At 43.4% G+C, this 12,461-nt stretch overlaps 1 protein-coding gene across 1 annotated transcript in view; it reads left to right on the top strand.

The window, feature by feature from the left end:
* dst (dystonin) overlaps positions 1-12,461 on the top strand; it is an 85,460-nt gene that overhangs the window by 51,439 nt on the left and 21,560 nt on the right. The window contains exons 56-63 of the mRNA XM_072437346.1: positions 12-168; positions 808-934; positions 1,075-1,125; positions 1,468-1,703; positions 9,186-9,315; positions 9,413-9,612; positions 9,685-10,177; positions 10,293-11,755. Coding sequence (XP_072293447.1) covers positions 12-168; positions 808-934; positions 1,075-1,125; positions 1,468-1,703; positions 9,186-9,315; positions 9,413-9,612; positions 9,685-10,177; positions 10,293-11,755 — 2,857 coding nt within the window. The remainder of the gene's footprint in view (positions 1-11; positions 169-807; positions 935-1,074; positions 1,126-1,467; positions 1,704-9,185; positions 9,316-9,412; positions 9,613-9,684; positions 10,178-10,292; positions 11,756-12,461) is intronic.

Raw genomic sequence — 12,461 nt, forward strand, 5'->3', positions numbered from 1 at the left:
GTTTTATACAGGGAAGAGGAGGTATCATCTTGTCAAGACCAGCTCGGAGAATTTAAAGCTTCATCCAGCGCTCTCGTCTCGTGGCTGGAGGGAACTAAAGACAAAGTCCCTGCAGTGGATCCAAGTGGCAGTGAAAAGTGTCTGGAGAAAGATCTGGAGATAGTCACAGTAAGTGACTTTGTTAATTAAAGGGGCACTGGTGGAGCTCCCCCCTGCTTGTCTCCATGGAAATGCTATTGCTTTGACTGGAATGTTTTACAGTATGGCTTTAAACTTATCTATTTCCATGGAGACAAACAAGTGATGCTTCAGACCCAAGTTACATGTCAGCTCTGTCAGCTCTTTAACAGAAGCTTTAAGAACAGATGCTTTCCATGATTCCTCTCTGAGCAATACAAATCACCTGTAACTTAAGAAATTAAAGATGGATACGTTCAATGCCATAATTGTAAAGCAATATCTCGATGGAGACAAGCAGTTGATGGATCGCAACCACAAAATGTACTTAGAACAACTTTAAATGTAAAGGTTAAGATTATCCTATGTTGGATCAATATGCTCCTGGGGCATATGCAATATGATCCTATGCTTGAACTCATTAGAGCCTCTGTAAAACCAAACCACAGTAAAAGATGAAAGCTTTGTCTGAGTCAGGTCTTCTAATAAATAAATTAAGTGCTTTTAAAAAGTGCAACCCAATCGACTTGACCTCCCTACCATTTCAACATGCGCACAAGCAAACACAACTGTTTTATGTTCTTGAATCAAAACAATGTCCAATCATGTTGTTATTTTACTCTTTCACAGGAGCTAATAGACGAGTGGACTTCTAAAGGCCCCGATGTGCAAGACATGAACAGCAAAGGCTCTACACTGTGTAGCTTCATCACTTTCCTCACGTCACCTGCCAAGTCAAAGAATACTAACAAAGCAGGTAACGTCACTATATGTGTACATGTGTTTTGAATGGTAGCATGGTGTTGGGGAGTAGTTTTAAACACTAACATGTTTCAATTGTTATGGGCAGTCTTGTGTGTGCATTTATACAAGCTTTGTCTTGTGTTTCTGCATCAGCTCTTACTAACGGTGGTGGTCCGATCAACCATTCCTACCTAACCAATAAAGGTAACTGAATAAGAACCTTTCTGCCTCTTTGTAAACATCGGTGTGTGGATTCTTTCAGCTCTGGATTTCTAAACAGTGGATATGTGAGCTGAATGTTGAATGACTTTCAGAAAAAACTACAGCAGCATGACGGCACATGTGAAATTATTGTAAATATAGTAAATGATCCATAGTAAATAGTAAAATGCTGTGTTAACATGTTTCTAAATAAGTAAATATCAGTAAGAGTTGTTATTGTACCTTTTCTAATTCACAATATTCCTACAAAAGATAAGAATGTGAAGTTGTACAGTCCAAACATGCATTACATATTATTTTAATTGTGACTTTCCTTCTCCATAGACCTGATGGTGATACAGCAGAAGATGTCTTTTGTCAATGAGGGATACACAAGTCTTGGAGACACGCTTAAAAGCAGGGCCACCGAGTTAGGTAATTTGGTTCGAGAAGTAAAAGAGGCTCAGGAAGAGACTGCTGACATGATGAACTGGCTCAAGGACATGAAGAAAACTACTGCTTCCTGGAACAGTGAAGCCACAGAGAAAGATTCTGTTACAACACAACTGGAAAGTCAGAAGGTAATGTTGCGCCCTCTGCTCCGACAGTTTGGGAGAGGTACGTGGTGCTTTTTGAATGGGAAAAGTGAAAGACAGAGACGATCACGTCTTTACTCTTCCGTTTTATTTCAGGAAAGAACACTGAAAACTTTGCGCAGGCGCATATTACACATTTCCGCCAGCCAATAGAAATAAACATTTTAACAGGTTATATGTACATTTTTATCATTTACACTTTTTGTACTGAACACAGTCTTGACCACAATAATTAACTTAAAGGTGAAAATAGTGTCTTATGACAAATTTCAAATCTGTGACTCGCTTTTTAACCTGTCACATACTCCCCCTCAAAATAGATGTTGTCCCCAACATAAGCATCTGAACAAAAAATGAATGGGCACATACCACAATCATAACCAATATCAGAATTTCAATCAAGTGCATACTCCCAATTCCAATATTTTGGTTGATCAGAAAATCAAGTCTTTTAAAGTGTCCATCTCACATAAGGTGCCATTGTTTATATACCTGGTATATAAAGAAAACAAAAACACAGTACTTGTGGCGAATCACAGCCTATACCTGAAGAATAACCAATTACAGTCTCAATTCAATAATGAAGAATAAACCCAAAATCAATATGAGTAAAATGTAGACACATCAACCCAAACTCTAGGTAATTAACCCAATCAATGTATTAACATTGTCCATAAAACTCTTGAAAACAATAGGGATGTACACCGTACAACCATGGCATATTCTGCTCTGCACGAAAAGGAAATGTCATAATGTTGTGACAAGTTGGTGTACCAAGTCTATCATAGGTGAATATCTTTGGTTTCCTGTGTTCTCTTCTTGGTCGCTGAATCTCTCTATCAGTATCACTGTGGGTAGGAGAAGGTAGTAGTTGAGGTTCCTCCTCAGGTGGATCTTCCACCAAGACAACTTCAGGCAGATGACATTCTTCTTCAGCTTCCAGCCCGTGCTCTGGCAGTGCATCTGCAGGCTGGTTATTGTCATGAGACAATTCTGTGGTCCCCTCTTGAGTATTTGGATAGTGTGGCACTAGATAATACTCATCTTCCTCATCATCATCCTCTTCTGACTGGATACTTTCTGGTGTTGTCTCGGATTGTCTTGCAGTTGTCTTCCTTTTTGATTGTAATGATGTCTCTAACGGCAAGTGGTCACATGGCAAAAGGAGATTACGATGTAATGTTCTGGACCTGCCCTTTCCTCTCTCAGGTTTCAGTTCATAAACAGGAATGTCCTTGTTTACTTGACGAACCACTGTATGCACAATGTCTTCCCAGTGACTTCTCAATTTGCCTGGACCCCCGCGTGGAGTCAAATTCCTAACTAAAACTCGATCTCCAGGTAACAGAGTAGAATACCTCAGTTTGTTGTCATACAGTCTCTTGCTCCTAACAGCAGCTTTGTTTGTATTTTCTCGTGTGACCTCATAAGCATCTTTCATACCCTGTTTCCACTTGAACATGTAACTCTGATGATCACAGTCACTCTGGTCTTGGTTTGGGGTTAAACTAAACAACATGTCCACTGGTAACCGTGGTGATCGTCCATAAAGTAAATAGAAGGGAGAAAACCCTGTCACCTCACTTTTAGTACAGTTGTAGGCATAGATCAGTTTGTTTAGTGAGTCCTTCCAATTGCTCTTTTGTTTCTCTGTGAGCGTCTTTAACATCTGAATCAAAGTCCGGTTGAACCTCTCGGCCTGGCCATTACCCTGGGGATGGTAAGGAGTTGTCCTAGAGCCAGCAACCCCACAGTACTCTTTCAATTGGGCAAAAAGATGGTTCTCAAATTCACCACCCTGATCATGGTGAAGCCTCAGTGGAAACCCAAACTTTAAAGCATAGTCATTAAAGATTTTGTCTGCAGCGGTTTTACCAGACTTGGACGTGGTGGCATAAGCCTGGGCAAAACGCGTAAAATGGTCAACAACAACAAGAATGTACTCATAACCACCCTTACATTTGTCCAAGTGTAAAAAGTCAACAGAAACAAGTTCAAAAGGCTGCGTTGTGACTATATTAGTGAGCGGAGCTCTAGTTTCACGACTGGGTCTTTTTGTTTTAAGGCACACACATTTCCTCAAAACATAATCCTCAATGTCTTTTTGCATGAAGGGCCAGTAAAAACGGTCCCGTACCAAAGAAATAGTCCTTTCAACACCATGATGGCCCATCTCATCATGAAGTTCTTTTAACACCATTGACCTGTGTTTTTCAGGGAGAACCAGTTGTGTTCTGTTTGTTGTTTTTCTGTACAAAACACCTCTGTCATTAAACTGTAGCTTATCCCACTCTCTCAGGAAACACAAAATATGTGGACTAAGCTGTTTGAGTTCTGACCCTGACGGTTTTGTTTCTGCTAGTTTAAGTCTAATGATATGTCCAACAATGGGATCAGTCTCTTGATCTTGTTTGATCTGTCCAACAGTAAGTGGAGCTATAGGCACACTCATTGACACTGTAGCACATTTTGCTGAAATACCCATAGACCAGGCGGCACTAGCCTCACTCTGATGGTCGACTGCCTGTGTAGCTGCACTCACAGCATCATATGACATTTCTTTTGAACATGCCTCCATGTAAGTCTCCATATCTAAAGGCATCCTAGATAAACTGTCCGCATCTATGTTCTCTCTGCCTGGGCGATACTTCACAGAAAAATGGAAATCGGCAAGTTCTGCAACCCATCGGCTTCCTGTTGCATTCAATTTAGCGGTTGACAGTACATAAGTAAGCGGATTATTATCACTATACACTGTGAAGAATGGTGCATAGTACAAGTAATCACGAAACTTGTCTGTGATTGCCCATTTTAGAGCCAAGAATTCTAGCTTGCCTGAGTGTAAGTTATAGTTTTTCTCTGCTGCAGTTAGGGTTCTTGATCCATAAGCTATTACACAGAGTTTTCCATTTTGCCTCTGATACAATACAGCGCCTAGTCCTTGGTTAGAAGCGTCTGTGTGTAAAACAAACGGTTGAGTAAAGTCAGGGAAACCTAAAACAGGAGGTTGTACTAAACATTCAATTAGCTGCTCCAACACTGACTGATGCACACTAGTCCAATGAATAGGTGTACTGGAAGGGACACAGTTAGTTTTTCTCATTGTCACTTTTTTTCTTGTGTTCGGCTGAGTCTCTGTGTTCGACGGGGCTTTGAGCAAATCATACAAAGGACTAGCAATACAAGAGAAACCTTTGATATATTGCCTATAGTAGCTTAACAGTCCTAATATTGCTCTTAGCTCACCTACAGTACCTGGCTTCTTGTTTTTCAGTGCTCTCACAGCAGCTGTGTCTGCTGGGTCCATTTTACTTCCTTCAGCAGAAACAATCCTGCCCAGATATCTAACTTCTGGTTTGAAAAGGTCACACTTTCTTGGTTTTAGTTTTATCCCATTGTCTCTGAGGCGTCGCAATACTTTCCTGACATCCTCAACATGGTCATCAAAAGTCCTGCTGAATACAAGGACGTCATCCAGATAAGGAATGCATATCTCGTCCCGCAGTCCTTCTAGACATTGTTCCATACACCGCTGAAACGCAGCCGGGGCATTCATGAGGCCAAATGGAATTCGAATCCATTCATAAAGGCCCCAGGGGGTCACAAATGCGGTCATATGTCTACTGTCTTTGGACATGAACCCCTGGTGATACGCCTTACCCTGGTCCAGTAGTGAAAAGGTTGTGTTCCCTCCCAGGCTGTCCATCACATCCTGTACCCGGGGAATGGGGTGTCGATCTGGGTGTGTTTTGCGGTTCAGTTCTCTGTAATCAATACACAAACGCAGTGTGCCGTCTTTTTTTCTTACACAGACTACAGGGGACGAGTAAGAGGAAATAGACTTTTCCACCCACCCCTGAGCTATCAAGTCCTGTAAATAATCCTTCATCTCCCTGTACAGTGGTTTTGGTACAGACAGATATGTTTTAGTAACTGGATCTGTGTCCTTTAACATAATGTCCATCTGCAGATTTGTCACACGCCCTATGTCATCATCAGTTTTCGAAAATGATGGAGACTCTTCCCTTAACATTTGCTGAACAATTTTACTTTGACTTTCATTCAAATGAGACAGGTCAACAGGAGGGTCCCATTGCTCGCTGGTGTGGGGGCATTCTGCGGCTTCACAAATGTGGACTTCATTAATGACAGTAGGTAGATCTTTTTTGAAGATGTTGGCCGGATAAACAGACCCCACTGACTGCACAGTACCAATAGTAGTTCTACCAGATAAAGTGATGTCATGGTTGGTTGGGTTCTGTACACTGACAACTATCTTGGGAATAGACCCTGCTTTCACTGAAACTAAAGTGTCACAAAACTCTAGTCCGTCAGGCCATTGTGGATTTTCTCCAGGTTCAAAAATCAATGTAACGTCTTCTCTGAACGTCTTAGCCTGCACCCTACACTCAATAAAAAGTGAGCTATGACTGGGTACAGTCATTCTCTCATTTGTTGTTCTCACATTGTACTCGGGTGTTTGTCCCACACTTACGGCTTTTATGAAAGTATCAGCTTTGTTTTTCCTGAGATGTGGAAAAGCCAGTTTAACTGCCCTCAGAAGTTTGTCTTTCCCCCCTGAGTCAGTCCCACACTTTAAACTGTCTAAGACCAAGTGCTCGATGACGTTAAACCCAATAATCGGACATAGCTGCTGGTTACCTTTAAGTACTAAAATTGGTATGAGTAACTCAGAGTCATTATCAGTAAGTCTGAATGGGACCTCTAGCCAGCCCATGTATGGCATATCTGTGCCATTGGCTGCCACAAGGTGTAGGGGTACATTAGGGTCAATAAACTCGTTCACATCTTTTAGTGGTACCTCGGGTAAGTTAGTGTCTCTCCAAACTTCATCTACAGCACAAACCTGTGAGCCAGAGTCCCAAAGTGCTTCAAACTTTTTGTTTCCTAAAAAACACCTAATGAGACACTTTCTCCCAACTAACTCTCTGACAGAAGGTATTCTATCTTCAGAATGTTTCTTGTTGTTTGGTCTTTTAGAGGACATCCTACCCCTAACACTACCACAGATGTAGGGTTTACATTTACTTTTGTGCATGGACCAGTGCTCCTCTTGGCACTCTTTGGAACAGTAAAGGGCACTTTTACACACTGAACAACATTTTAAACTTTGAATTTCCCTATTAGCACAACCGTAACAACACTGGGATCTGTCTGTCTCTGTGGTCACCCCATGTCCCGTTGGAGTGACCCGTGCTAGTTTAAAGCACTAACTCTAGCCTGTCTCACTGGCCTCTGTACTCTACAGCCCGCCCTGAAATGCTCATTGCTCCCACATCTAAAACAGTGCTGACAAAACTCCTCCCCTGCCTGAATGCAAGAGTAACACCTGGGCTGTGGGCGGGGCATGTGGTACCGCTGAGGGGCAAAGCGCTACTGGAACTGGGTATTCCCTCTCGTTGGTCCCAGGCCTGGTGCTGGGTGGTACTGCTGAAGAGCTGCTTGGGAATGCTGAGGGTAGAAGGTCCCAGCAGATGGGTCGAGCTGGTTCGGCGGTCGTGGCTCCTGGAACGGTGGACGCGGCTGGAAGGTTGGTGCCGAGTAGTGGTCCCCTGGTCCTCCGCTGAAGGGTGCTGCAACAGCTGTCGACTTCTGCATGGTCTCTCTGATTTGGCAAACCTCAGCCTTTAAGTCATTTAAAAGCACCATCTCAGAGCGCATCTTTTTAATCTCTGACAGGAGCTCCGGTGGCAAAGCGGCAGTGCTTTGTTTTTGGACTGTCTTTTTCTCTGCTGGGGCTGGGGTGTCGCTGGGCTGAACGACATTAACTGAAGTCGCTCTTTGGGTAACAGCATGTTTCTTTTTGTCTTGTCGTTCCTTTTCATTTGCACACGCCACATTAACTTTCTCTAACAAGACTTCATCAGATGTGGTTTCCTGGAGAAGGTAGGGCTGCATGTCACTCTTGATACTGTCACTTTGCAAGCCAGTCAGGATGGTATGCATGAATAAACTCTGGACCAAAGCCGGATTATATTTCAGACCTGACTCTGCTTCTTGGGATGCAAAGAGAATCTTCTGCCGAAGGTCCATGGCCCTCAGAAGGAAGTTTTGTGGAGTCTCCTTACTGCTTTGCACCTCAGAGGAGAGCTGCTTGTACAGTTCAGTAGCACCTTTCTCCAGATAGTGAGACCTGAGGATCCTCCGCAGAGCAGGAAGAGTGAGGTCCCCTTTACCTTCTAGGTAGCTCCTCAACTGCAAACCTGGTGTGATGGCACGGATCACTGCATCTATTATCTCGTCTTCTTGGTAGCCTTTACTGAGCCCACTTTCAATTTGCCTGGCCAAACTAGAGAATGTGAGCTTGTCTTTTTGTCCGGGCTCACCAATTTGGCCTGCTATCTTAAAGTCTTTGCGCCACATAGGGTTATCTTGAAGCGTTGGGGCTCGTCTTTGCACTGGCAGGGGTTGTGGGGTCAGTTTTTTTGTAATCTGCTGCATAGCTTCTTCTTTTTCTTGAATCCTGGTTCGTAAATCATTTAACTCTTTTTGTAAATCTTCTCTTTCTTGGTCTTCACCTTGTCGGGCAAAATCCGACTCTGGCATTTTTGCATTTTCAATAGTGTCTTTAATACTGAGCAACTCAGACATTCCCTCGTCTTCTAGCTCAGCTAATTCAGCTCTTTCAACATGGCTTGTGATCAGTGCAATAAGTTGGCCACGACTTTTGTCTGTGAGTTGCTCTTTTCTCTGTCCAGATATTAGTGTCAAACACACGTTTATCAGTTGTTCAACATTCAGTTCATATAATGCACCTTTAATTTCAAGCTGCAAAGTTTCTAGCTCCGACTCCATTTTGATCAGATACGTGGACAAAGCAGTTCAACGAGGGCTTATTCAACTTCGTGGTCTTGCGGTGCCCTCTAGTGGTGGTTGTGCGCACTTGAGATACGACCTGTTGCACGTGTTGACAAAGCCACGTTGTTTGCGGTGCCTCGCTGCTGATGCTAGGTTCCGATGCTAGGGTTCGAAGAAGGATATTCGGGTCGAGCTTCCACTCACGGCTGGTGGATAAAACTCTAGCCAAACATCCCAGCGGTGCCTCCAAATGTTGCGCCCTCTGCTCCGACAGTTTGGGAGAGGTACGTGGTGCTTTTTGAATGGGAAAAGTGAAAGACAGAGACGATCACGTCTTTACTCTTCCGTTTTATTTCAGGAAAGAACACTGAAAACTTTGCGCAGGCGCATATTACACATTTCCGCCAGCCAATAGAAATAAACATTTTAACAGGTTATATGTACATTTTTATCATTTACACTTTTTGTACTGAACACAGTCTTGACCACAATAATTAACTTAAAGGTGAAAATAGTGTCTTATGACAAATTTCAAATCTGTGACTCGCTTTTTAACCTGTCACAGTAACAGTAATTACATTGATATATTATTGTTACTCCATTTGTAATTGTATGGTAGAGCATCAATGTATTACGCTTTTGTCACAGACATTTGAAGACAACATGAAGCAGAAAAGAGAAGAGCTGCAGAAGCTGAGAGAAAAGCTTCTCCACCTGATACATACCCATCCGAACTCTCCAGAGGCAGCCAAATGGAAGCAAATGTTATCAGAAATAGGTGTGCATGAAATGAAACCCACGGCTGATAATGTGAAATATGAATAGTATTGACCCGTGTTGCAGATGTGTGAAGGATATCGTTCTGTTATTTGTAGATGCGGCTTGGGCAGATATTACTGACTCTGTAGAGGAGAGGAAACAACATCTCGAACAATCCAACAAAAACCAGGACTTATTCAAAACCACAGAGAAGCAACTTTGCCAGTGGCTTTCAGAAAAAGAGATGCTTATGGGTGTTCTCGGGCCACTTTCAATTGATCCAAACATGCTCAAAATGCAAAAGCAACAGGTTCAGGTAAGTACTGATTTTAACCATCCCTTCCCTGTTCAGACAAACGTAAACTGCAATGTTCTTTTCTCTCTTTAGATTATCCAGAATGAGTTCAAGAGTCGTACTCGTCAACATGAGCAGCTTGAGGAAGCAGCTTCTGCCTTACTGCGCTCCAGTCAGGATCCTCAGAATGGAAAACTTGTGAAAGAGCAGCTCACAGCGGTCACCCAGAAGTGGATAGGCCTCAGTGGACAGCTGGACTCCAGAGACAGCTTGATCGACCAGGCTGTTGTCAAGACCGGACAGTTTCAGGAGTTACTGCAGAGTCTAAACAACACGACCACAGAACTGGAAAACGAGCTCACCAACCACCACAGCCAGAGCACACAACCTGATGCTGTGAAGAGGCACCTGGAGGATGTGCAGAAGATCTCAGCTCAACTGAGAGAGGAAAAGAAGAAATTAAAGGAGGCTGAGGCGGTCAGTGCTGAGCTCAAAACACTAGTGACGGAGGACTATCTGAGAGCAGACTTAACCAGGCAACTTGAGAATGTCGCCAAACCCTTCAGACAACTGGAGGAGAAAGCAGGTCAGTGGTCCATAATTAGGACATTGTGAAAAAGAAGTAGTAGTATTATCATAACATTGAACACTTTGGAGAGCAGTCTGAAATCTTATGTATGTCTTATCTTTTATTTTTACAGCCAAATGTGTTGATGAGCTGAGTTCAACCTTTGCCAGTTCGCAGCAGTTCCATCAGACCTCCAAGGACTTCCAGTTGTGGTTAAGCGAGACACTTCAGGAGGAATCCAAGCCCCAGTCCATCTCAGTCAAAGTGGAAGTGCTCCAACAAAGTCTGGAGGACCACGACCAGAAGCAGGGGAGACTTAATGAGCACGAGGAGGCTTATAAGACGATTGTTGCAGAGGGTGAGAGGCTGCTCCAGAGCGTGGACGGAGCAGAAAGACTGGCACTGCAGGGGCAACTGACTGCACTGTCGTCAAATTGGGAAGACGTGAAGAAGAGCCGTACTGAACAGGCCAAGAAACTCGAAACTGCTTTACAAAAATCACTGAAGTTTAACGAAAATGCTGAAAAACTAAACTCATGGATACAGGAGTCGGAAACCAGAGAGGCAAGAGTCACACTAACTGTGGATCCTGTCGAGGTGGAGAACTCCATTTCTCAAGTCAAAGCTTTGCAAAAGGATGCTGATAAGCACAGAGGACTAGTTGAACAGCTCAACACAGCAGCAGAGGGTCTTTTGGAGGTGGCTAATGCTGATACAGAAATGATCAAAGAGGAAAAGTCAAGTATCTGGAAAGGAGTGGACAGTGTGGTTGAGGCTCTACAGAACAAGAAGGAAACGCTGGAGCAAATCTCACAGAAAGTAAAGGAGTTTAACGATGGCTACAAAGAGGCTCAATCGCACCTTGAAGGAGCTAAAAAGCAGATGGACTCATATGAATTACAGGGTGTACATAGCAACAAGAACTTAGCCAACATGAAAGCCCAACACAAGAGTCTAAATGGAGTAGAAAACCAGATTGAGCACATGAAGGGTCTGGCCAAGGCCTTGGTTGTAGCCGTCCCAGATGCAGAGGGGGTGACCGACCTCCTGCTGCAAAGTGACAGTATAGAGAAGGAATACAGCACTCTCAGCAAGAAACTAGAGGAGACATGCCAAGTCTTGGAGGGTAAACTGCAGGGCATCGGACAGTTCCAAAACAACATCCGTGAAATGTTTACCCAGTTCACAGATTTAGATGATGAGTTAGACAACATGGCTCCAGTGGATTTAGACTTGGATACACTTACAGAACAACAAAGCAACATAAGTGGTTTTATCGGGAGACTTCAAGAGCTCATGTCAAACACGTCTGATGCCGGGGACAGATGCAAAAAGATGCTTGAGACTGAAAATTCTCCAGATCTGATTGGACTCAAGAGAGATTTGGATGCCTTGAATAAACAATGTGGTAAACTGCTGGACAGAGCGAAGAGCCGGGAGACACAAGTGCAGAGTACACTTGAAAATCTAGAGCAGCTGTATGGAAAAATCAAACAAGTGGTGGACAAACTGGACAAGGCCGTGGTCAAGGAAGATTCCCAGGATGCAGTTGGCATGGAAACAGAGGTCATCAATCTGCAGCTGGAGGCTTTCAAGGTAACTTATTGTTTTTTTCATCAAGGATAATACATTAATTGAGCGTTAAATCACTAATACAAATTCATGTTTATAATTTATTTCCTAGTACTTAAACAAATAAATATATATATAAGATATAACATAGGGGGTGCACGGTGGCAAAGGCGGTTAGCGCTCTTGCCTCCCAAGAAGGAGATCATGGGTTCGATTCCTGGATCAGACCAACATCACATGATCTCTCTGGGTGGAGTTTGCATGTTCTCCCCGTGTTACCGTGGGTTCTCTCCGGGTTCTCCGGCTTCCTCCCACCGTCCAAAGACATGCATGTGTTAGGCAAAAATTGGTGACTCTAAATTGACCCTAGTGAATGAATGTGAGCGTGAACTGTCTGTAATGTCTATGTCTCTGTGTTGGCCCTGCGACAAGTTGGCCACTGTCCAGGGTGTACCCCGCCTAAGGCCCGAAGTCACTGGGATAGGCTCCAGTCACCCGCGACCCCGAAAGGGAACAAGCGGTAGAAAATGGATGGATATAACATAATCTGTGTAAGGCAGAAAAATACAATTCAAAGAGTGAGTGATTCGTTCTGGCTTCAAAACAGGGTTAGTAGTACATTTGCTTCAATGGTAAACTAAACTACTTTGCTCTCAAAATTCCAATTTACATACTGGGCCTGGCCTATTTGCCTTGCACATTAGTAATGCTTCATCTCTTGTAGCATGTT

Source organism: Eucyclogobius newberryi, unplaced genomic scaffold (genome assembly GCF_026437365.1).
Source record: "Eucyclogobius newberryi isolate DKJ021-1_F unplaced genomic scaffold, fEucNew1.0.hap1 SCAF_8, whole genome shotgun sequence".
Classification (NCBI taxonomy): domain Eukaryota; kingdom Metazoa; phylum Chordata; class Actinopteri; order Gobiiformes; family Gobiidae; genus Eucyclogobius; species Eucyclogobius newberryi.